Source organism: Ovis canadensis, chromosome 18, assembly GCF_042477335.2.
Source record: "Ovis canadensis isolate MfBH-ARS-UI-01 breed Bighorn chromosome 18, ARS-UI_OviCan_v2, whole genome shotgun sequence".
Taxonomy (NCBI): Eukaryota; Metazoa; Chordata; class Mammalia; order Artiodactyla; family Bovidae; genus Ovis; species Ovis canadensis.
Genome location: NC_091262.1, coordinates 38,273,523 through 38,299,831, shown reverse-complemented (window position 1 = coordinate 38,299,831; position 26,309 = coordinate 38,273,523). Strand labels below are relative to the sequence as shown.

Below are 26,309 nucleotides of genomic sequence, written 5' to 3'. Positions count from 1 at the left end.
CTCTCACATCCATACATGACTACTGGAAAACCCATAGCTTTAACTAAGTGTTCCTTTGATGGAAAAGTAATATCTCTGCTTTTTAATATGCTGTCTAGGTTGGTCATAGCTTTTCTTCCAATGATAATTCATATTCAGTTCAGTTCAGTTGCTCAGTCATGTTTGACTGTAGGACCCCATGGACTGCAGCATGCCAGGCTTCCCTGCCCATCACCAGCTCCCAGAACTGCCATCCAACCATCTCATCCTCTGTCATCCATGCTCTTCTTGCCTTCAATCTTTCCCAACATCAGGGTCTTTTCCAATATGAAAATTCATATTAAAAAGCTGGAATTAATTACCTCAAGCAATTTTTAAATGTAATAACAAAGTTGGAAAATCTGTGATTTATAAAATGAGCATCAATTTCATGGTTTAAAAAGCTGTTTTAGGACCTACTGAATAAAAAAAAAATGGAGAGAAGACAAAAGAATGCTATATTTGAGATTGGCCCTGTGTTAGAAATTGCTGAGGCCAATTGATTGGTCATGGGCATTTATTACACTACTCCGTCCACTTTTGTGCATGTTTGAAATATTCCATCATAAAAAATTAAAAAACAGGTTGCTGCTGCTGCTGCTAAGTCGCTTCAGTCATGTCCGACTCTGTGCGACCCCACAGATGGCAGCCCACCAGGCTCCGCCGTCCCTGGGATTCTCCAGGCAAGAACACTGGAGTGGGTTGCCATTTCCTTCTCCAATGCATGAAAGTGAAAAGCGAAAGTGAAGTCACTCAGCAGTGTCCGACTCTTCGCGTCCCCATGGACTGCAGCCCACCAGGCTCCTCTGTCCATGGGATTTGCCGGGCAAGAGTACTGGAGTGGGTTGACAGGTCATTTTCTGGTAAATATTTTCTGTTAAAACAGAGTCTTCTCCAGCAACACAATTCAAAAGCATCAGTTCTTCAGTGTTCAGCTTTCTTTATGGTCCAGCTCTCACATCCATACGTGACTACTGGAAAAACGATAGCTTTGACTATATGGACCTTTGTCGGCAAAGCAATGTCTCTATTTTCAATATGCTGTCTAGGTTTGTTGTAGCTTTCCAAGGAGCAAGCATTTTTTAATCTCATGGCTGCAGCCACCGTCTGCAGTGATTTTTGAGCCCAAGGAAATAAAACCTGTCACAGCTTTCCCAATAAGGCTTCGGCATTCAAATCTTTTTAAAGCAAAAGGAAAGTTTACTTTGAATTGGCTTAGTCATGAACAGCATCCCAATCTCAACAGCCTCTGAGCAGCAGTTCTGAAAGTAAGGAAGTGCACCCCTGATCAGGAGACATTGAGCTCTCTGCTTAAGCAGAGAGGGAGCCTCACCGAGGTCTCATGATGGGAGTCAGAACTACAGTCCCCTGGGAGCCCACAGAGGCTCTGCAGTCCAAGCGCAAGAACACAGCTACGGTGGGGACAGTACTGACCCCTGAGGCTGGACCTGGGATCCCCACTCCATTTCCTGGATGGTCGGTACCGCTGTGTGGCCAACCTTTCCGGGAAACCTCTCTCAGGGCTCTCTAATGCGAGCCTCCACCATCGCCCTTTCCTGGCGCGCCTTCTGTCGCAGCGCAACTTCCATTCTCCTCCTGCCTAGGAGCAGCCATCCTACACACACACCCCACGTCTGGACCGGCAGTTTGGCATGTGGGACTCCAGCGCCACGTCCGAGGCAAGCACCTCCACACCTGGGCACCATGCCCTCCGTTTCACGGGCCTCGGGCTGGCTCGCTCAGGTTTGAGGGCCACTCGTAAGGTCCAACTGTATGCTGAGCAGCTCCCCGGCCTGGCTGGTCAGAGCAACAAGCGTCCTCCTTGAACGTGGGGACCCCCTGGCCACCTGCCCACCACCTACGAGAGACCACATCTGGCCCTGCTCCCGAGGTTGGGTCCCTGGGCAGCAGACAGGGCCACACATGCACACTGGAAGGCAGAGACAGGAGCGGCAGAGAAAGGCAGCGCCGGCCCCGCCCAGCCGTGTCTCAGGCCCACACGCCCCTCTCCTCCATGCTGCTGGGTCTCTCTCCTGCCTGTCGGCCAAGAACAGCGTCAGCTCTGCTCACAGCGACCCTGTCCTGATGGCACGCGGGCTGTGACCCCAGGGGCGGCAAGGGGGCCATGCTCTGTGCAGACCACTGGCCCCGGGTTCGCGGGGGGCACACCCGCACTCCTGCTCACGCAGCCAGCGCGGCTTCGTGTGTGACACATGGGTGACGGAGGGTGCTGGTGACCGGCTCGTGAGAGGAGAGGTGCTCCCCTGGCCCCAGGCCCCCTCCTCAGACTGCCTGGGGCGAGCCAGCGCGGGCAGCAGGCAGTGGCAAGCACGGGACACACGAGGGCACACGTTCTTCCTTCCTAAGCTGGGAGGTAAGTTCCAACAGTTTCGCCTCCTTAGTGGCAGAGCTTCCGGAAGACAAAAGTTCAGACTACAAGGCCGACAGGGGACAGACAGCAAAGATGCCAGGGGAGAGAAGAAACCAGCCCTTGAGGGGAAGATCACAGGCAGAAGGGCGCCGCCGGGCGGCTGTTAGTGACCCTGCTCGGGGAGGGTTTGAGAGCACAGGACACCACCGGCCTCTGGAAACCGGCGGCCTCTCGGGTGATCCCTGAGGTCCAGGGAACGCTCCCACAGCCAGGCCAGCACAGGCCCGGCCCGCCTCTCCATGCCCAGCAAGCGCCCACCAGCAGTGCAAGACAACACCTTTCCCACCAGAAGGATGGGGTGGCTGGCTGTGGGCACCTTCTCCCCAGCAGCGCCAAGTCTCCTAGACTCGGCCTCTCACCCCTGGGCTCCTGGGGACTGCAAGCTGGGAGTGGGGCCCTGGGTCTGCACCATGCCCCGCTGTGACTTATACAACAATGTATGAATAAAGACTTAAAACTGTGTTCATGACAGAGCTATTTTGGCCATCTCTTAACGAGAATGGGATCTTTTTCGTTCTTTATCCTGCTAGGCTTTGAGTTGCTGACTGAACTCTGAGCAGCAGTGACTTGGAGCTGAAGCATCCTGGGGACACACAGAGCACAGGACAAAACTGCAGGGAAGTTAACGCAGGGATGACACGGGAGCGGGGACTGTCTGACACTCAGGGAGCGCTCCCATCGCAGACGGGCAGCACGACCCCGGTGTCTGCGCTCCTTTGTGGACTGAGCAGCACGGGGAGGGGCACAGTGGGACAGCAAGGGAACAGGCCCTCCCCGCGCCCTCTCCCTGGGAACCAAGAGCAGCACCTCGGAGAGCACAGCCACTCGCTGAGTCAGCTCAGCCACCACTTCTGTCAGCATCTGCTGCAGCTTCTGCTCTGCCAGCTCCAGGCACTCCTGCAGCTGTCGGTCTTTATCCTCCTTCTACAAAGGGAGAGCAGAACATCAAAACGGGCCAAGCGGTGTAGCCTCCGCCATTGTTAGTAAGCTGAGACAAAACCTAAACGCGTGTGTCTACAGGATTAGTTCTGTTTCGGAAGCCGCGTCACGGTAATTTTTCTCTCAGTGTTCCTGGGCTTGGTCTCAGTGGGCAGAACACCTCTTGCCAGAGTATTTGGTCTTCCTAAACGTCTCCAAAGAAGTCTTTAAAAAAAAAAAAGTTCTTATATATTAAAGAAGATCAGGTTTCTGTAGAAGCTTATTCATTCCTATTGACAAGTTAAGGGTCAGTACTGACCCTTCTTAAAACATCACCAGAATCATCATTTGAAGGGAACCCTACTGACCGCAGACGGCCATCAGCTTGTAAGCCAAAATATGGCTTTCATCTCCTCTGAAATACAGACCTGATCAGAGTGTGCCTGGGGAAATGCCAGTCAACTAATATTTGTAAATGCATGATTATTCTTTTAACAGATCTTCTTACTCGGAAAACTTTCAGTGTAGAACATTTAGACAGATTCTTTTGTGAAAAAGAAAAAAAATGAAATGATCTATACACTCAGGTTCCTGAGAGGTTAGCATTTATTTCTAAGCAGCTTTCTTATTTTTTCTGTGTGTGTATTACTCTATGTACATACATAGACAATAAGATGTGCTTTAAAACCCTCAGAAAACAACAGCATATGGTACGTAGTATTTTCTGATCTGCCTTTTACAGCCATTATTTTGTATATCGGAATGCTCTTAATTAGCATTCCACATCATACATTTCAATGGCTTTCTAGTATTTTATTTTTGTAGTGGGGCCAATGATACACTTTGTCACACACCAGACTGACTCACTTTGTTTTGGAGAAGCCAGATTTGGTTTTCCTGATTAAGTCCTGATTCTGTGAGACCACACAGGAACTGGAGCAAGTAAAGCTCACCAAACCACAGAAGTACAAACTCTAATCAGACTGGAGCTCTAACCCTGCCTGTTGTCACAGTGACCCCAGTTCCCAACAGGCAGCCAGCTGCTGTGAAGTTCCCTGCTGCTCTCTGCTCTTTCAGTAAAAATGCTAACAAGCCAACAGATTCAAGTCAAGTAAAACAAGAGTCAGGAGTGGAATTCCACAAAATGGTTAACCCAAATCCCAAATAATTCAAACCTCGAAGTTGCAGTCACCCTCAATTTTTAAAAAATGTATTTCCTTTCAGTACAGCTGATTTATCATGATGTACATCCACACTTTTGAACGCAGTGTTTTAGGGTCATAAGAACTTTACACTGGGACTTGATTTCCAACATGGGAGTCACATGAAAAGGTCTTTACCTTCCTTCCTCAGTATTCACTACTACAGAAGTCAGACTCAGTTCAGGAAAAGCCATTACCTGTCGATGCATAGAATCCTTATTTGCGATTTCATTTTCAAGTTTATCATGGAGGTTGTGCACAGAGATGGCTTTGCGCTGTGCAGCGAGGTAGCGTTTCTCAAGTGTAGTGATTCTCTTCTCCATGTCCTCCTTCTGGGCCATAGCCTACACCAGGCATTGCAGAGGAGAAAAGGTAAGTCATTATCATAGAATACTCAGATACACTTAAGAGTAAAAAAGCGGGACTAAATCCTAAGTTTCAAATCAAACATAAAATTAGCGTCCTCAAAATTAAAGTCCTAGACATGGCAGTTTTCTGAGATGTGAGCAAAAACGCGCCTACCTCAAATGTCGCATTTGCCGTGATGGCACCCATCTGTCTTAACGTCTGTCTGGCCACTCGATTTACCAAGCTTCTTTTCTACATCATAAACCCAACCAGCAAACAAAAAGTACACTAAACTACTCTGTCATTGCAAGAATTCCAGGAGGGAAGGTATCTGGCATGAAATGAGGATCTCTGTCTCCACACTATACAGGCGGGCTTGACCCAGAACAGGGAGGGACCTTCAACAGATCCTACAGGCAGCTCTGAGGCTCATTTCCTCAGGTAAAAGTTGGAAAAATCTCATGCAATTTCCTCAAAATTAAATAAGAATATTAATGAGTAGAAACAGAAGTCAAAGTGTTACACAACTGGGAGCAGCCTTCTCAAGCCTAGTTCTTCTCAAGCAGTTACACCCCATGTAGGAAACGCTCAAACCAGGAGCAGAGCTTGCTGCGGATGCCACTCCTGTCCGCCGGCTCAAAATCCATGCCAGGTCCCTCTGTGCTCACTAAGTAACCGATGTTGTCCTAACATTAAAAGTGAAAGGTCTTAAAAAATGCTTTTTCCAGAATTCTCTGTGTATTAATCTCTGCCACCTAATCTCCTCCTGTTGCCAAAGAGTAGTGTGAACACGTTATACAAACATGTGCAAGTATTTCTGTTTTCAGTTCTCACACCGAGCTACTAATCAAGTACACCTGCTGTTCCACATGTTAGAGGGGTGCACTCTGAGACGGTCTCACGGGGGAGGGGTGGGGCAGGGTGGGCGCTGTCTGTCTGCGCAGAGAGGAGAGGCGAGGCTTAGAGGAGGAGGCCTGAGCCCCCAGCTCTCTTCTGTTTTTCACAGTGACCGTTAGGGAGCTTCTCATAAATCACGACACCCGCAGACATGTCTGCCAGAAACATCCTGATTCTGCATGGTTACACAGTACGGGCCTGAGGATCTGAGGGTGAGCAAACGCCACTCGACTTGTCTGACCACTGGTATCACTGTCACACATCCTTTCAAGGAGCGGAACCTCAGAAAACTAGAGAAGATGTCCAGGCAAGCTGCCTCAGCAGAGCCCACACAGCATGTTCCCATCTCTTCGGGAGAGAGGGCTCCACAGATGTTCAGACTCATCTGAGTGAATCAGAAGGAAATTTCAGCATCATCGGGAATATATTCAGCAGGCAGGTAGGGGGATGAACTGGGATACCTGGGTTGACAGATATACACTACTGATACTATGCATCAAGTCAACAACGAGTAAGGACCTACTGAACAGCACAGGGAACTCTACTCAGTGCTCTGTGGTGAAGTTAACGGGTAGGAAACCTAAAAAACAGGGATATTTGTGTGTGTGTGTGTGTGTGTGTGTGTGTGTGTGTGTATATTGGTTCACATTGCTGTACAGCAGAAATTGACACAGCAGTGTAAATCAACTCTAATAAATAAATGAGTGGATGAATTAATTTTTAAAAAAGGAACACACTAGGCCCCCTAGAACTTGTGGAAATGAGGAGTCCACACCCAGGGTGCAGCACAGCGCTAGGACTGCCCTCATGTTGGTCCACTGCCAACGGACCGCCTGGACCAGGCCTCTTCTACCCCAGAGACCTCGACGCAGAGGCGGGAAGGCAGCCAGTGGCGGTCTCGCCAGTGCTCTGCTCTTGCTCACGCAGCCATGCCAAGGCTGAGATCACGGGGAGAACAAGGGACCCACATTCCGCCTCAGGACAACAGACACGTCCACTGTCACTCACTTCACAGACGTCCTGCTGTAATTTCACGTTTGCTTCCTTGGACGTGAGGAGGTCCTTCCTGGCTGTGTCCAGGTCCTTCTCCAGCTCTGTTACGTGGGCAGAGAGGGCTGCCAGGCGGTCCCTCATCTCTCTCTGCTCCCGTGACTTCTTCTCGATGATATCCTGGAGCTCGATCACCTGAGCCAGGTCTTCGTCGCGGGTTCTCTAAGGGGGAAAGGGAACCTTAGACAGCCTTGTTTTGGGAGGGAGGGAACGCAGCACTTCTGGGAAATCGGTGAAGTCAAAACTGCCTTCTGCACTCTGGAGCTCACACGACCCTCACGGCCACTCAGACCTACGTGATGCATTGGTGAAAGGTCTCAACAGCCCTGCACAGACTGGATAGTAAGACGAGAACCAGACAGAGAGTGAGACCAAGGACATGCCTTTCCATTGGCACTTGGCATGTTTTCTTGCTTGTGATTTACATCAAGCACCCCGTCCATTAGTATCTTTTTCAGGTTATTCTTCTCTTTAAGAATCATCAGCGAAAACCAAAGAACTGAATCAAAATAAAGAAATAAGTAAAGACAGCAAAACTCCATTTGGAAAAACTCAACTCAAAACTGAAAATACAGCATAAAAAGAAAATACATGGTGATGCTATCCATCCCGAATAGAACCAGGTGATTGGAGTCAGAATTTGTCTCCTACTGGACAAAGGGGTGCTTAAGAGATTCTGCAGCTCTGAGCCACATGTCTAGTTTACTAGTCATTAAAATAACCCAGGTGGGCTGGTCCTCAATCAGAAAGATAAAGAACATCTGATGTCGACCACCACAGCCTTCATCCTTTGTTAAAATGAAAGGATACAAATGACAAACCCTTGGACTGCAAGGAGATCCAACCAGTCTATTCTGAAGGAGATCAGCCCTGGGATTTCTTTGGAAGGAATGATGCTAAAGCTGAAACTCCAGTACTCTGGCCACCTCATGAGAAGAGTTGACTCACTGGAAAAGACTGATGCTGGGAGGGATTGGGGGCAGGAGGAGAAGGGGACGACCGAGGATGAGATGGCTGGATGGCATCACCGACTCGATGGACATGACTTTGAGTGAACTCCGGGAGATGGTGATGCACAGGGAGGCCTGGGGTGCTGCGATTCATGGGGTTGCGAAGAGTCGGACACGACTGAGTGACTGAACTGAACTGAACTGAACTAACTGAAATTACACAATGAATGATCCAACTTACCTTGTTATGTGTGGCACCTAATTCTTCTAACAAACTACACCTTTCAAGTGCTCCTCGTGTGTTGATGTGTGTATATATGTGAGTGCACTTCTTAGTGTAAGCTGCTGCTGCTGCTGCTAAGTCGCTCCAGTTGTGTCCGACTCTGTGCGACCCCATAGATGGCAGCCCACCAGGCTTCCCTGTCCCTGGGATTCTCCAGGCAAGAACACTGGAGTGGGTTGCCATTTCCTTCTCCAGTGCATGAAAGGGAAAAGTGAAAGTGAAGTCCCTCAGCAGTGTCCGACTCTTCGCAACCCCACAGATGGCAGCCTACCAGGCTCCTCCACCCATGGGATTTTCCAGGCAGGAGTACTGGAGTGGGGTGCCATTGTATAGTCACTCTAATACGCGGCTACTATAACAGAATACATTTAATGTATCTCATTGATCTTAACATCAAAAAATCTGCTTATTAACAGCTTTAAATTCTAAGTTTGAGAGGGGAAAAAAATGTTATCCTATCCTAAAATAATTCTATGACTTAGTTTTTAATTGCAAATTGATATACAGAATATAATAAATCTTGAGACATTTATACCAACTAATACTTTTTAACTGGCAGCTTCCCAGGTGGACCAGTGGTAAAGAATCCACCTGCCAATGCAAGAGGGCAGGTTCGATCCTTGGGTCGGGAAGATCCCCTGGAGTAGAAGATGGCCACCCACTCCAGTATTCTTGCCTGGGAAGTCCCAGGAAAAGAGGAGCATGGTGGGCTACAGTCCACAGGGTCACAAAGACTCGGACATGACTGAGCATGTATGCAGGCAACACTTTTTAACCATATAAAACTCTGACTTCTTACAGAAAAAAAGTATTTACAAGAATTCAAGAAGCTCAAAAGTCAACTAGTTACATAAATACATGCATCATCCACCTAACAAGGCTGCAAGTGTACAAATCCAGGATGGCCGGGTGGCTGGTACCTTCTTGTCCAGGGCCTTGTGGTGCTCAAAGAGTGACTTCAGCAATTTGAGCACCTCCAGCTCGCTGGTCATGCCGTCTGGGGACTGCGCCTGCCACTTGCCCACCGTCGGCTGGAGGGATGGTATATACTGTGAAACCCGGCACTCCAGGTGCTCCACCAGCAGCTGCAGGGCAGGGCCAAAGGAGCACTGTCAACCTCATGCTTGAATTCACGGCCGATAACCCCTCTCAGCCTCATGCTACAGCCGGAAACATGCTAAGGCAAGTCGGAATCCCGCCAGTTCAGTCTAAAGTTAGAGTGGACTTCCCCAGTGGCCCAGAAGTTAAGACTCCACACTTCTGCAGGGGTCATGGGTTTTAATCCCTGGTCAGGGAACTAAGACCCCATACAAACTTAGCATGGACAAATTGTAGGTTAAGAGAACTCCCCCGTCAAATGTACTAAAATTATAGTAGCTCTCATCATAAATTTGAAGCAAAGTATGAGAACTCCAAACTGATCCACCCTGGTCTGCTCCTTGGGAAGATGTGAAAAGTGACTTGAAAACCAGACAGAGTTTAAAGACTGCAACACGGAGCCCAGCGGTGACCCCCGCGGGGCAAATGTCAACACGTGAGAATTCCCCTACTGACCATGATGTTATTCCGCTCTGCGTTCAGCAGAGCTATTTCTTCTTCTCTTGCAAGAAGCTGTTCCCGGCATATATTGAGTTCTTCCGTAGATGTTGCCAACTCCTAGAAAACAGTGAAATGAGTAAGTAACTAAATGCAAACACAAATTAAAAGAGCGAGACTCTGAAGACTGACCCTGTCAAGTCTCTCCAGGCTCCACACAAAGGGTCTCCCTGCCCCTCCAGAGAAGAGGGGGTCCACTGACCCCAAGACCACACAGACCACCACAACTCAGACCGGCCTTCAGCCTCCACCTCAACCTGGCAGGCACGCGGCAGGGGAGATCCCGGAATCCAAGCCTGCCTTCTCAAGACCCAGGGAAGTCTGAGAAACTTCCCTAAACGTGAACCTAACAACAAAGTGGATAAAGAGATTCTTAAACGACACACAGACAAATAACCTAGAACTGCTAGGAAGAGTGAGGAAGAAAGGTAACATCTACAAGGCTATCAGGCTTTGGAGTGTTCCTCTAGGAAAAAGGCTGATGGCACACAAAGGCCATCTGTTAGCCTGACTCCATTGAAGTCACCCAGTCATTCAGTAACTGGAGAAAATGTTAAATTCATGTTTTATGTATTTTGTCACAATTTTCATGCACGCGGTGCTGTCCACGTGGTGAACTTGCTCAAAGTGAACCACATGAAGTCTTTCATTCTTCTAGTTTTCTTTACACAAATAAAAATATCCCAGGCTACATATCCCCTACTACATACTGAGTATTCAGCACCTAGAACACTGCCCAACACTTGTTAAGAGGCATGTAGTAGACATGTGAAGCTATGAGGGTGTATGTTATACACATAAGCAGTAGGTACCCGTCATTAAGATACTGGACACACTGTTCTGTGCTTTGTAAGATGGGAGAGGCTAAGGGGCTTAGCCTTTCTGCTTCAAGGACTGACTCTAGAGCTCAATCTGCGTACCCCAGTGACTCCTCCAGACAGTGTTTCCCTTCTTGTGGGGCCCCCACCCGTCCTCCAAGCAGCCCCTGCACAACCACTTACAAGGTCAACCTGCTGGGGTCCATCTTGCCCAGAAGGCCAAAACGCCCTGGCCGGCAGGGCCCACAACCATGCTAACAAAATGAAACACAACTCCAACGCTTTGCCGGGTGAAGGCCAATCCGACGGGCTCAGCCCCCGGCTGCTCTCACCTCAGGCCGCTCTGCTTCCAGGACTTGGGCCGAGGCCAAGTTCTTCCTTGTCTTGGCCTTTGCCTTGGGGATGCAGCACTGGAAAAGTGCCCATAGGTGGGCCCTCCTGCGACCCATCCTCGCGGATGGGGGCAGCCCCCCACTCAGGGGCAAATGCTGTTTCACGGTTAGATACCTCAGCACCCGAGCTATCACCACCGATCTCACACTACGACCACCACTATTCACACTACGACCACCGCTCTCACACACACCACTCTCACACAACACTCTCACACACTACTCTCACACGACGCTCTCACACACCACTCTCAGACACACTGCTCTCACACTAGGACCACCACTCTCACACCACGACCATCAGCACTGCTGTCTCTAGAAGAAATGGCACGAAGGCTCTGCCTCCAGCACGTCTCCCAGGAGCCTGGCACCTGGAACCCACTCAGTCACAAGGGGCTCCGTGGTAACAGGGGGGGCTGGGCTCAGGCCCACCATCAAGGGTGCAGAGAGGGGGGAGGGGCTGCCAAAAAGACGACAGATGAGTGTGGGGTGCAGGAGAAGGAAGGCTGTGCCCACAGCTCAGGCCCACCATCAGACTTGACCCTGCAAGGATACTGGTTCACAGTCGAACCAAATAGTAGAAACTGCTTCAGAAACCACCACCACTAGGAATGAGCACATCTTCTAAGTGGGCTTCTGCCTCCTCTACTCCCCAAACAAGCCTCCAGTGAGGCTACTGAAAGGGCACCACTGAACTCAAGGGTGTCCCCAGAACCCACCTGGGTGATAAGGACTCACCGCACTAGCTGCCCCTCACTCACCCTGAGCTCCGTCCTCCCTGACTGACTCCCTCACTCGAGCTCAGCAAGCGCTTGAACAACCTCGCTCCAGGCACTTAAAATGAATTCACAGTGGGTACAGGGCTTCCGTCAATCTGCTGCGAACTCGCCCTCTTCACTTTGACCCTGGGCTGCCAGACAACTCTGCCCCGTGGGGGCTGTACGGTGGAGGTTCAGGGGTGTCCCTGCCTTGAGCCGTGACAGCCAGCGCCTCCCAGACCCCCCCAGGTGCTGCCCCTCCCTGCACGCCGAGTCTCCCACCCCCTCTCCTGGCCCCACTCCCAGCCTCGCGGCTCTCCACTCGCCAGGGCACAGGCCATACTGCTCCTGGTTCAGCCGGGGCCTCTGCTGTCACTTGAGGACCTCGGTCCCCCGGGTGCTTGGGGCCCTATATCCACCCATCTCAGCAGTTACAGACTCTGGGAGAGACACAGTACAGTTTGGGGTCCCGCCCGCAGTTCACCCTGAACACATTCTCTTTTTTTCGCTTTATCTGCTGGAGTTCTCTGAGATGTCTTTTGAAAACCTCAACTATTGTTTACAAAAAGACTGTAAAATCACTGTACTCAACTTTAAGAATAAAATCTTCATTTTCAACCTTAAAGTGAAACTGGAGAAAGAGTCAAATCAGTCATTTTTTCACACTGAAAAAGAAAACCTGCACGTGACCGCATCACAGAATACAGTTCACGCAACCCCTTCCTCCTCAGCCTTCTCCACTACCAGCCGCCTGTCATCACAAGGCTGCCCTGGGCCGGCAGGGGCAAGGGAAGAGGGCAGACTGGCTCCTCTGTCCCCAGGCCGCATGGGCCGCTTGCCCACCTTCTTCCCAAGTTCAAGTGGCCCTGAAACAGCCCAGGCAAGCTGGGGATTCTGATCAGAAACACAACCGTGGGTAATAAGCAAGGGCCCCCGGTTCTTGTTTACCCCAGTACCAAAGATGATCAATATAATTACTGTCAATTTTACATGTGGCTTCAGATGAGAGAAGACACCCGGAGCTTCCCCACTTCCAGTTACAGATGCAAGCAGCTTGTGGGTCAGCCTACCAAGAGCTAGAGAAGCTAAATACTTTTCAAAAGAGGTCCTTAGGCAGCCACAATCCAAGATTTCAAACAAAAGCGCCCAGTGAGGGAGCTGGAGACTGAGAGGGCCGCTCCTTCCCTCGGGGCATCAGAACAAAGCTGACTCTGGGGAGAAAAGGCAGGGAAAAAGTCAAGCAGAGGAGACTGGCTAACAGCTCTGGACAGTTCCTTGGGCTGGGAAGACAAAAATTCAACCACAGGCCTGACAAGTCAGTCCAGATGGTAGAGACTAAGCTCCCCAAGAAAAAGGAGGCACAGAAAACATACACAGCACTCTGCCCAAACCAGCTGAGTGCTGAGTATCAATCACTTTGTGGTGCTTGGGAGACAGACAGTGGGCTTCAGGACCGGCTGAGAAGGGAGGGGGCCATGGGAGGCACCCCAGGCTTCCAGATGGAGACGCTGGAGGGCTCCTCCCTGGGGTCAGCGGGGGAAGATGGGTGAAGGCTGCTGAGACTCAGCTTACAAAGACACCCCAGCCCCAAGTCACTCAGACCCTGAGTGAACAGACAGCTCTGTCCTCACTAGAGGTCTGCATCAGAGGAACCTCTGGAGAAGACAGCATCACCAGAAACTCTAGGGGTTTCCATAGATAATGTCCACCATGCAACCAAAAAAGCAAATAAGGGTGTAACAACAAACAAGACCAAGAGAAAAAGAACGGAAACAGATCCAGAGGTATCAGATGTATATCAGCATATCAGAGGGATGCTAGAGGAATCAGATGCAAACTTCACCAGTTCAAAAAGATACTTGACAAAAGGAAACCTTTCTGAGACTCAAAACCGATTCTAGAACTTTCAAATAACAGTGACTGAATTTAAGAACTCAGGCTCTAGGCTTAACATCAAATTGGATGTAGGTGAAGAGAGGATCAGTGAACTGAGGAATGGATTGGTTAAAAAAAATATATGAGGGAAAAAAAGTATAGAATATATCGAAGGAACCCGTCGTTAAACTACATTGTTAAAAACTATAAATGGGGCCCCTCATGGTGGAGAAAAGACAGTCAGGGGAATAAGAAATGCCTCCAGGGGCTGAAACGAAAGAGCCTCCTAATGAAAGTGAAAGAGGAGAGTGAAAAGGCTGGCATAAAACTCAGCATTCAAACAATGAAGATCATGGCATCCGGCCCCATCACTTCATGGCAAATAAATGGGGAAACAACGGAAACAGTGACAGTCTTTATTTTCTTGGGCTCCAAAATTACTGCAGACGGTGAAATGAAAAGACGCGTGCTCCTTGGAAGGAAAGCTATGACAAACCTAGACAGCACTTTAAAAAGCAGAGACATTACTTTGCTGACAAAGGTTCATTCAGTCAAAGCTATGGTTTTTCCAGTAGTCATGTATGGATGAGAGAGTTGGCGCATGAAGAAGGCTGAACGCCAAAGAATCGATGCTTCTGAACTGTGGTGTTGGAAAAGACTCTTGAGAGCCCCGTGGACTGCAAGGAGATCCAACCAGGCAACCCTAAAGCAAATCAGTCCTGAATATTCATTGGAAAGACTGATGCTGAAGCTCCAATACTTTGGCCACCTGACGCGAAGAACTGCCTCTTTGGAAAAGAACCTGATGCTGGGGAAGACTGAAGGCAGGAGGAGAAAGGGAAGACAGAGGATGAAATGCTTGGATGGCATCACCAACTCGATGGACATGAGTTTGAGCAAGCTCTGGGAATCTGTGATGGACAGAGAAGCCTGGCGGGCTGCAGTCCATGGGGTCGCAGTGGGTCAGACACTGAGCAACTGAACTGACTGACAGGGACAGTGGCAAGAGTTGGTTCAAGAATCAGAGCATTGACTCAAAGATGAAAACCACACATTGGTTTCAGCAGCTCTGCAGGTACCTAAGGCAAGAAGAAAATGATCAAGCTCTCAGAGGAAAAAAGGTGTGGCTTTTAATGGAACAGCAACACTGAGAGCTGACTTTTCAAGAAAAAGGAAGTCAGAAGATAATGCACTGGCATCTGTAAAATGCTGAAAAACAAATAACCACCAACCTGGAATTCGATACCCAACAAAAACATTCTCCAAAAGTGAAAGCAAAATAAAGACTTGTAGGGCAAATGGAAATGAGACAATTCATCACCCACAGACATGAACTAAAAAAATATTAAGGCAGTGCTTTGGGAGAAAGAAAAGTCGTCTCTGACTGAAATATAAAAAACAAATAAAGACCAACAATGAAGCAACTGTCAGGGTAAATATTAATGCTACAGTGATGATAACGCCAAAAATATATCTAAAATTTTAAAGGATAACAGTGACAAGCAGGAAACAGTCGTGTCAGGGAGGCAGTAAAAGTACTAAGTTAGACTTCAATGTAAAACACAGGCTGTGTCTGCTAATGTGCAGCCACCAACCTGGCAGAGGAGCACAGAACTAGAGAAACACCTCATCCTTCTAAAAGAAGGCAAGAGAAAAGAACACGGAACAGGTGGGACAAACAGAAAACACACAGCAACACGGTATCTACAGACGGAAACATCAAAGTTATCAACAGAGCAAATGTCCTCATTAAAAGATAAAAGCGTCACCCTGATTAAGATTAGAGCCACACACTGTTCCCAGAGGCACATGTTAAGATGGAAGACCACAGACAGGTGAGAGTAAAAGATGCCCAGGCGAACAAGGACAGAAACCTGACGCGGCAACATCACTGTCAGAGAAGAGTCTAAGGTAAGAAGCATCACTAGCGATAAAGAGGAGCATCTCATGCTCACACAAGTTCAGTCTGCCACCACGATGAGGATTCTAAATCTGAATGTCCCTAATAACATAACCTCAAAACATCAATACATACAAACTGACAGAAATAGAAAAGCAGTCACAGCCAAGTTCATAATTGCAGTGGGAGACGTTAAAGACACATCTCTCGGGGAACTGGGCTCCCTGGGATGTCGTCACCTTCAGCCACAAAGTACCTGAAATGCGGCTGGCTCTACAATGAGATGTGCTGCAAGCCTGAAACACACACTGGATTTTAAAGACTTAGCATGAGAAAACGAACGTAAAATATTTCATTAGGTTTTATCAGGTTGATTACACACAGAAATGATAATATTTGGGGAATGTTAAAATAACAAATGTCATACCTTAAAGTTCCTAAAGAGCCAAGAAGGCCCAGAAGAGTGACCAGGACTGTGCCGTCCAAGGTGGGGGACAGGGAGGGGGGGGCTCGCCCAGCACAGACTGGACTGGTTTAAACCTCCACTCCCGGCTCAACTCACAGGAACAGCGACCTCACCACAGTTGTTCCCGGCACTTTCCTTTTAGAAGGAAGAAGGGAATCACAGAACAAGCAAAAACGTCCCCGTGGGGGATTCCTGGTGGTCGAGGATGCCAAGGGCCCCTCTTCGTCCCCACGGCTGCCTGAGCTGGCGTGTTGGACGTCACAGTCACCCATCTCTGCTGAAGGGCAGCCTCCTAGGTTGTTTGAAGGTTGGCCTCAATGAGGCCAAGCCTGGGGTCCTTAGCTCCCCACAGAGGGCTCCCGGGCAGCACACCTCCCCAACCCACCCTGACCCCACAGCTGCCGCCCACCCCAGAGGGCCCCGTCACTGCCATCAGGGAATTAGGGGTGCCACGTCTCAGGCCTGAGGGTGGTGGGCACGCCTCCACGCCATCTTGTGTGTGCACCCCAACTGGCTCATGGTCCAACAGGAGCTGTGGGGAGCGTGTGTACATGGCAGGGACACACAGGACGGGTTCCAAGCACCGCCGGGCCAGGAAGCCGCAGAGCCCCGGTGGGAAGCCTGGGTCGGACTTCTGACCACCACAGGGGTCTGGTCAACCTCCCTGCTGTGCCCTCAGCTTCCTCAGCTCTAAGGATAATACCACCACTCGGAGGGACTCTGATGCCAGGGCTGCTCTGTGGGAGAGGTCGTATTCTCGAATGTGTTCAAGGCACGTGATGGCTGGTCTGTCCCTAATGACCGGGTGCATTCTTGGCAGCCCTGGGTCCTGCCTGCTCTTCCTGTTGGCACCGGGGTCCCGCATGGGTGTGAGCTGAAAGGCTGGTTCCAGGCTGAGTCTGTCTGCTTAGGTGACAGACATGCTCACTAGGAGGGAGAGCGTCTGGCATGGGGTGGGCCTCATCCCCTCCTTCTGATCAGGGCAGGACCACCCTCCTTCCAGTTCCAGGAGTTGGAAGACAGGGGCCCTTTCTGGGTCACCTGAATGTGTCATCTCACGGGAGCCTTGGTTGAGGATATTTGCTGAGTGATCCATGGGGCCGGGGGGACAGTCCTGCTGAGTTCCTACTGTGTGCTGGCCGAGGATGCTCCTGAGGTCCTTCCCCAACCTCTGGCAGCATCCTCGGGTTCATTTTAATACTCGTGGACGAGGGGGCAGGCTGGGACTGCCCTGGGGGCTGATCCTGACTTGCTCACGCCTGCCCTCCACCTGGACGGCTCCCGAAGCAGACAGCAAAGTCCCAAGTCCCTGGGAAAGGGTCTGAAGGGAGGCATTTCTGCTCTGTGGTTCCTGCTGACCACGTCTGCACCGCCCAGGAGGAGCAGTCACATGGGGTGCTGGCATAAGCGTGCTTTCTCCACATCCTGGACATGGTACCCTTGACTGTCTCCAGTGAGCCAGGACCCAGAACGCAGTCTCTCAGGGAGCTGGGGCTGCAGGACCGGCTGGGGCAGATTTACCCCTCAGCTTGGGCATAGGGTCTGGCTTCTAAGGCCTGGCTTCTTGAAGGAATAAAAGACATGTATTCATTCACAGTTCTGCTTTGATGATTGGTGGACAGGTTACTCAGATCCACCCTCTTATGGAAAATAAAAACAATTAAAAAGTGTCACGCCTTAAAATTGCTGAAGACCTGAGAAGACCCAGAGGAGCAACTGCCCAAGAGGAGGAGTCCAACAGAAGACCCCTCTCTCCCCATGGAGCTGGACTCCCAGGAGATGACACTTTCAGGTGACCCAGAGAGGACCTCCCTCCTCCAGCCTCGGGAATGACAAGGAAGGTGGTTCTGGTGCCAAGCAGGAGAAGGAGCAGGTGAGGACCCCAGTGGGTCCAGGCATCTCAGCCTGTGACCTTGGTTCAAGGTGACCCTATCCATAACACCCTCAGATGAGTGGAGAATGCAAGTGCCAAGTCTTTCTGGATAAGGACACCTTCTTCCCAGGCTTGGGAACTGCCCTGCGGGTTATGGAAGAGTGTGGCCGTTATGGAAGAGTGCCAGGCACACCAGGATGAAAGACACCTGGAGGAGAACCAGCAGAAGTGACCCCCTCAGCTTTGGGATTCTGAGAGGATTTGATGGATAATAAATCTAATAAATCAGCTAAGCTCATCTCATTTAGAGAAATGAACCTCAAGATAGAAAGGTCCTGCAAAGGACAGGAAACCATTAAAGAAAATGACACAGCCAACTTGGAAAAGAACCAAACAGAACGAGCAGAAATAAAACAGTGTCATAACGAGAAGTGAAAATACAACACATGCGTTTGAAGACACTTGGCCTCTTCAGGAAAAGGAGACACGTGGCCACACAGCAGGGGCATGCTGATAGTGTATGCAGCCCCCTGCCCAACCCCCTGCTCTCCAGGAAGAAACCCTGATCTGTAGCTGCATCATTTGCCAATTTCCGTGGTGTAAATACTCCCGCCATGGCCTGTTTCATGTACCAAAGGGTTAACACCCGGCTGGCAGAATTCCCGATGAGCCAGAGAGAGCTGACTCTGGCACACAACCGGCCTAGAGACATGGGAGGACTTCAAAACCGCAACCAGAGGGACACAGATTTCAGCCCGACTACGTGGCACCAGGGAAGAGCCGTCCCTGGGGAACTTTAAAGACAAGACTCTTCAAACATGTCCAGAATTCACTTGATAACTTTGCCATTTCCTTCTCCAGTTTAGAACAAGTACGCTTCCACAAAACCAAGAGAGGCCCAAAGGGAGCCAGGTGGGGTGTAGAAAAGCCTCAGCACTTAAGACTCAAGAGACATAAAAACTTTACAGCCAAAGAAATGAATGTGTAATGGTGGAATTATGAATAGAGACATGAATAGCTTCGGGACTAGACAATGGCCCCTGACACCTTACTGTAGAGGAGGCTCATGTCATAGGCACTAAGCCTGGGAGTAGGAGTGAGATGGAGGCTGAAGACCACATTTTGTTGTTCAGTCACTAAGTCACGTCCGACTTTTTCAGACCCCATGGACTGCAACACACCAGGCTTCCCTGTCCTTCACCACCTCCCAGAGCTTACTCAAACTCATGTCTATTGACTCCGTGATGCCATCAAACCATCTCATCCTCTGATGCCCCCTTTTCCTCCTGCCCTCAATCTTTCCCAGCATCAGGGTCTTTTCCAATGAGTCAGCTCTTCACACGGGTTGGCCAAAGTATTGGAACTTCAGCTTCAGCATCAGTCCTCCCAATGAATATTCAGGGTTGATTTCCTTTAGGATTGACTGGTTTGATGTCCTTGCAGTCCAAGGGACTCTTAAGAGTCTTCTCCCACTCCACAGTTCAAAAGCATCAATTCTTTGGCACTCAGCCCTCCCGACAGTCCAGTTCTCACGGTTCAGGGAAAAGAGTCTGACATGAGAACCCAGCACCCACGTTCAACTGCCCCTGTCGGGCCCAGTGGCCTTGATCTCCTTGTCCCACCTCTCAGAGCCTCAGTTCCTTCCTTTGGTAAAGGGATCTGTCCCTTGTACCACAAGCCAGGTCAGGATGCCCACAGAAGGTGGGGTGGGGATGGGGCTTTGCATCCAGGCTGACAAGTCCCTGAGAACATCTGTTGCTGCATTATCCTTACATATGGAGTTGTTGAAATTAGACCTGAGGTGCCTCTAAGTCGAGAACCCCCACCCCAATGTCCAGGCTATGAGGAGGGACCCCCACCCCCCAACTCCATGCTCATCACCACACTTAGCCAAGTCTGGAAACTGTCTCAGACACCAGCTCATGCCCACAAAGCCTTAGCTGGAAATTGTAAGAAACATGCCCCTCTCCCCTGTCCCATGTCCATGGCCACCCTGCCCACCCCCCAGCAGGTGAAAGCCCCTCCATTCTAAGGTGGAAAATCCAAGGTCCCGAATAGGGAAGCCACTTGCCTGAGGCTGCTCAGCCTCCAGGAAGTGGCCAGGCTGGGTCTGGACCTGCACACATGGCCACACGGGCTGTGTGGGGTCTGAGCCCCTCTGGGAGCTCAGGTACCCTTACCGCCTGACCAGCCATCCTAGAGTCTGGTGTGGAGGTGGCTCCCATCCTCCAGTAGGCAGTTGCTCGCTTGCTTTTCAAAAAGCATTATCCACGAAGACGGGAAACAGATACCGCCACGGCCCACACCAGCTCCGGCAAAGAACGAGGAGAAACGACAGCCTGCCAGCCGTGGGGTGCGGTGGCGAGCCCAGAACCGCAGCTTGAAAGCAGACTGACCTTGTAGGGTTCACATGTCTGTGGCCTTAACAATTGGCCAAATCCAGAGTCAAGTTCAACATCAGGGAGGTGTGGGCCTCGGTCACCCCCAGTACATAGTGGGGATTTTCCTGTGTGGCCTTTTCAGCAATTACCAGTGGACATACATAATGCCCTGGCTTTGACTTTGCCCTTGAAAAATGCTGATGGGTTTCAGTTACAAGGAAACATGTTGGCCCACAAGCTGCTCTTGTCCATTTCCTGGGAACCCTGGCCGCTAACCCCACAGCCATCGGAGGGACAGAGCAGTGGGGAATGGGTGGAAGAGGCGCTCCTGCAGAAGGCAGGCCTGGGCCACCTGCCTCCAGGACCTTTTCCTACCATTTCTATCCTGTCTGCTGTCCCAGGGGTCTCTGACATGACACCCCTCCTGGACCCTCATGTGTGAAACTGACTTCGGGGGTCATCTCTGGATTAAGGGGTCAGATCCTGATTTGACAATGAGGGCCCCTCTCGTTGGTGGCTGGGGAAGCAATTTTTAAGCTGAGGTCCTCTGGGCCCACGGTGCCTGGCGGAGGGTCGGGGGGCAAGTGGGTCCCCTGTGGTCACAGCCAGTTGGCCAGGCTCAGCCTCCATCCATCCTATACGCAAAGTTATGAGCACGTTTCTTCCAGACCCACCACTTTTCCCTCCACTGGGTTCCTGACCCAGCCACCCAGTGTTGTGTATGGGTTTCTGTCTGGGGTACATCTGGGGCACTGGACAGGGGATTGGGGACTTGCGTAGACACTGGAGGGCGGGGGGGCCTTCCTTGGGGAAGTTTCTGACAGTTCCTGGGAAACAGACCTGCATACTCCTCGCACCTCTAAGCATGGACCAGGGTCAGCAGTTTATACACCCTGGGAGCAGGTGAGAAGTGCACTGTGGGGCACTCCTAGACCTGCTAAAAGTCAGAACCTGCATCTTGACGACCTCAGGGGCTTCCGTGCACAGCCCGGGACCCTGCACCGAGGCAGCCAGGCCAAGGCTTGGTCCCCACCAGATCACTTGCCCTGCTCAGCTCTCCAACCACATGCCATGCCTCCCCCACCCATGGCTGTACTCAAGGGGTCCTGCGTGAGCTCCCCCCACACCAGGGATAACTGCTCGTGTGTAAAGGCTCAGCTTTGTGGCAGGGTGAATGGTGCCCTCCAAAAGAGACACCCACATCCCAACTCCCCATATTTGCCAGGGGGCCTTTATTCGGAAATGGGGTCATTGCAGATGAAATCAAGTTAGATAAGGTTACAGTGGATTAGGTGGGCCTTATGCAGAATGATGGGTGTCTTTATAAGAAGAGGAGAGACACACAGAGAGGAGGAGGCCATGTGAGGAGGAAGCGGAGGCTGGGGGGATGTGGCCACAAACCCAGCAACACCTGGAGCCCCAGAAATGGGAAGAGGTGGGAGTGATGCTCCTCCAGAGCCCAGGTCGGGGGGCCGGGTCCTGCTGACCCTTGACTTTAGACTTCTGGCAACCAGAACTGGGAGAGAATTGATTAGTATTGTTTTAAGCCTCCCCGCCACCCCAGTTTGTGGTCGTCGGTATCAGAAGCCCCACCTGGGACACTCAATGTTCTGGGTCCCTAAGATCCACCAATCGACCGCTACCTCAGCCAGGCCAGTCTTCCCCCGGTCATCACGGGATGTCTTCTCAACAACAAACCTCCTGACTCGGGAGAAAGGCTCACGCTGCACACAGGGGCCCCGTCTGTGTGGGGCTCAAAGCCCATGTTGCCTCGGAGCGGCTAAGCCTCACACACCTGCTGGCCCAGGGGGAGCAAAGGGGGTCACACACCTCTGAGCCCCTGTGCCCTCCACACCCTGCCCACTCATAACTGCAGACGACCAGGCCAGCAGACATTTCAGGAGGGCAGACTTGCTTATCTGCCCCCATTGCTCTTGCTTCACTGTCCTTTTGCATCCCCCCACCCCTGCTCCTGGGCTTCCCTTGGGCCTCCCTTGGAGCTCAGCGGGTAAAGAATCTGCCTGCAATGCAGGACACCTGGGTTCGGTCGCCATTGGGAGATCCCTGGTGAAGGGAAAGGCTACCCACTCCAGTATTCTGGCCTGGAGAATTCCATCGACTGTATAGCCCATGGGGTCGCCAAGAGTTAGACATGACTGAGCAACTTTCATTTCCTTCATCCTTGCTCCTGGTCCAGCCTGTCCAGCTGGCCCTCATGTTTGGGCCCGGGGGACACTGGTGGCATCTGGGGACATTTTCAGTGGCATTTATGAATGCTGCAAGATAGTAAATGCCAACAACCCCAAGGCTGAGAAATCCCACTTTAAGACTCTTCATCTTTTGGGGGTCATTGCTTGAGTATCCAATGGAGTCCATGGATTTCTTTCTCCCTGGGGAAGCACGCAGAAGCCCCAATTTTGTTTCACAGTGGGCAAGGTAGTGTGGCTGGGCTCTCTCCGAGACTATCTTGTTCCCCAAACCTTCTCACTTCTTGTAATCAGAGCATCCCCAGGAATGAGTCTTCCCTGACATCTCTCCACTACTCAGGCTGGTGTGGACCCGCACACACCCCACACGCTGCCTGTGCCCAGTGGCCCCTGAATAGACTCTCGTCTCGAGCAGGGGCAGGCAACAGGCTTCCTGGGGCCTGACTCATCTCAGGGGAAAGCTCGGGGTTGCAGGGGCCATGGAAAAGTTGGTAACGATCTGAAGACACCACAGGAAGATGGTTCATGCTCAGCTCCAGCTTTTTGAAATCTTGAACCGTTTAGTTTATGCCAATAACAGTTTCACCTAAAAAGGGCCCAATCAGAGACTTCCCTGGTGGTCCACCGTTTAACATTCTGCCTTCCAATGCAGGGAGTGTGGGTTCAATCCCTGATTGGGGAACTAAGATCACTGCATGCCTCGAGGTGTGGCCCCAACATTTTTTAAAAAAAGGTCCAATCAACTGCTGAAAAATTTTAAGGCTATAGAACCAAATTATCACTGATATTTGGGGTCATTGTGACCTTGTGATTTGTTTTAATAATAAGAAATACATTTTTGGTCTTTGCCCCGGGTCCTGGCACAGAGCTCCTAAAACTCTGGGAATTACCGAAGTGGGGAGAGCAGTCAAGGTGTCTCTTGTTAGGTGAATGAGGTGACTTTTCGGAGAGTGCCTCCTTTCCAAAGGGGGGCGCTGCTTGCCAGGGTAACTAAGCACATGGTTAGAGGATTTGAATTTCCAGTCCCTCCCCTGACCCCCTCCTCCCCTGACCATGTTTGGGAAAGCCAGAAGGGCTTCTGGTTGAAGCAATCACCAACAGCCACTGATTTAATCAGTTGTGCTTGTGTGATGACTCCTCCATAAAAATCCCCAAACAGGGTCTGGACAGCTTCTGGGTTGAGGAACACATGCAGATTTGGGGAAAGTGAGGCTCGGAGAGCGTGAAGTTCTGTGCCTCCCCCCCACACACCCTGTCCTATGTATCCCCCTCCATCTGCTGTTCCTGAGTTTATTACCTTTTACAATAAGGCTGTGATCTACTAGGCAACATGTTTCTCTGCGTTCCGTGACCACTCAAAAAATTAATAGAACCCAAAGTCATTAGAACCTCTGAACGGGTAGCCAGTGGCTCAGAGTGCAGGTGACAATCTGGGCTTGAAATGATGGCTGGAGTCGGGGGAGAGTCTTGTAGGGCTGGGCCTTTAACCTGTGGGGTCTGGAACTACCCCCAGATAGGCAGGGTCCACATGAGTTAAGTTGCAGGACCCCCAGCTGCTGTCACAGAAGTGCTGGGTGATGCCGGGGAAACAATGTATGCATGTTGGAACTGGAAGAAGCCTCGTCACTCGTCATTAGTACAACTTGATCTTTCCTGGTGGCCATAACCAATGTCTATGCTTGATGTTTATTTCAAATTCAGAAGTTTTGAAGAAGATTTGTGTGGTGAAGGATTTAACTGGAATTGGAAAGGCTCTTCTTTCTCCTTTATGAGCATGGCCATTCCATTATCATGTGAGCAATAATGATATATGACTGAATATTCACATCACCAGTGAGAACTTCCCGAGGGCCAGACTTTAGAATAACCCAGTGATGTAATGAGTTGTTTCCCAGACAGTTCAGCAGAAAAGAACCCATCAGCCAGTGTAGATTTTGAAATGCAGGAGACCTGGGTTCAATCCCTGGTAGGGAAGATCCCCTGGAGGAGGAAATGGCAATTGATTTCCGTATTCTTGCCTGAAAAATTCCACGGATAGAGGATCTTGGGAGCTACAGGCCACAGGGCTGCAAAGAGTTGGACACGAATGAGCATCTGAACATGCACAGTCGAGCAAATACTGTTGGTTTCTCTGTTTGACAAATGGTGAGACTTCATTACTGTTGTTGTTCAGTCATCCGATTTTGTCTGATTCTTTGCGACCCCATGGACTATACACTCCAAGGAATTGTCTAGGCCAGAATACTGGAGTGGGTAGTGTTTCCTTCTCCAGGGGATTTTTCTGATTTCCCACATATTGTAAGAGTCAACTTGAGAATTCCTGTTTTTTATTTCATTTCAAATAGCCTTTGGGTATCTGAAAGGACAGTGTAGGTACTTTCGAGATGTCTTCTGCAAAACAAAGCCCGTTTGGCAAACGTGGTCATGATCTCCAGGTCGGCATTGCTGTGGTAAGTGTCACATCTGAGCCAGAAGCCAGATCCTAAGGCCTTCCTCTGGCAGAAACAAATTCACAAAATAAGCCAAGAAAGGGAGCTGGAAAAACAAACCACACCAACAACCAGAAACTCATCCCTCATGAGACAAAGCTAGAGAAAAACCCAACATGCCTGTGGCCCCAAAACCCTCTTGGCAATGAATGTTCAGTAAGGAAGAGACGAAACACATCACGTTCTAAGGAGAGGCAATGCCCATGGCCAGTGTGGTTTAGAGACGGCCTGACTGCTCAGATGTAAACGCACCCCATTGTAAACCCTTCGCAGACAGTAGTGATGGTCATCACCATAGTAAGTGTTTACTCTGGTGACAACCTGCCCTGGGCACCACATAAGGGAGCAGACCTGATTCTCTTCCTCTGCCCCCACACCATTCACTCATGAAGGCAGCTCAGGTGCTATTGAGCCCTGCCTGCCTGTCTGGCTCGTCCATGAGCTGTGACCACCTCCAGGGACGGACTCCACCTTCTCTTCTCTCTGCACCATGAACCTGCACACAGGGGGCCTTCAGAACCTCTGGAGACTTACCCCACCCACACTATAGCCAGAACCCTCCCCAGGCATTAAAACAGCTGTGGAGTCACTTTGGCCCAAGCCCTGGTTACAGATCCCTGCAACCTACTACAGCCTCTACAGCGTGAATAATCAGGTCCTTTATACACAGATTCCCGGCTGTGAGATCCGAGCTTTGGATTCATTGTCAGCTCTGTCCCTCCCATGGTAGTCAGGTGGGCCGCGATGCAGACAAAGGAGCTCATGAGCTGAGTTTCAAGGGAGGCATTGAAAGTACAGTGATGGATGCAACCTGTTGCAAAGTGAGGGAGGGTCCCTACATGTCTCAGAAAAGGCCTCTGGTGTGCAGGTGTGGAGGAGGGCTCCCACGGTGCTAAGGAAAGAGAGGTACTCAGAGGCAAAGGCTCATGGCCTCTCCTGTAGCAGCCACTTGGTAGCTCGTGAACAGTGGACAGCCAATGTGGTCACATGAGTGTGACTCTTATTCCCTCACAAAGCAAGAGAAAGGGGGCAGGGTATGGGAGTGCCCGAGGGTGTGGTGGGGCGGATGAAGGGAGGTGTCCTTCCTCTCTTCAGTGCAAATTGCTTTTGTGAGTCTCGGAGCTTCCAGATGGCAGTTACCAAGTCAGGTCCCCACAGGATCCAGTGTGGGCTGGGTGCCTTAGCCCCTGTCACATGGACGAGCCACACCATATGGTCTCCCTGGGTTCTAACAGCAGGACCTGGGGATTTTGTCTAGGTACACACTTCCTTGCTGTAGCTGTCTTACCTGTTACCCCCTTCTCTGAGCCCCAGTTTTGTCCTCTAGGTAAAAGACATCGATTGCTACCTTAGCAAGTTGCTACCTTAATCTTGTGAAGACTAATTAGGGTAATCCTACAATTAATAGCTGGCCTTAAGAGATATCAATGAATAGCTGGCCTTAAGAGATACTGGGC

At 50.5% G+C, this 26,309-nt stretch overlaps 1 protein-coding gene across 1 annotated transcript in view; it reads right to left on the bottom strand.

Annotated features, from left to right (window-relative positions):
- The window catches only part of LOC138423761 (liprin-alpha-1-like), a 35,772-nt gene extending 24,812 nt beyond the window's left edge, over nucleotides 1-10,960 (bottom strand). Inside the window, 9 exon segments of the mRNA XM_069560051.1 lie at nucleotides 2,368-2,451; nucleotides 3,257-3,373; nucleotides 4,767-4,913; nucleotides 6,823-7,026; nucleotides 7,248-7,363; nucleotides 8,052-8,105; nucleotides 8,990-9,182; nucleotides 9,652-9,753; nucleotides 10,844-10,960. Coding sequence (XP_069416152.1) covers nucleotides 2,368-2,451; nucleotides 3,257-3,373; nucleotides 4,767-4,913; nucleotides 6,823-7,026; nucleotides 7,248-7,363; nucleotides 8,052-8,105; nucleotides 8,990-9,182; nucleotides 9,652-9,753; nucleotides 10,844-10,960 — 1,134 coding nt within the window.
- Between the last annotated feature and the right edge of the window lie 15,349 nt (nucleotides 10,961-26,309).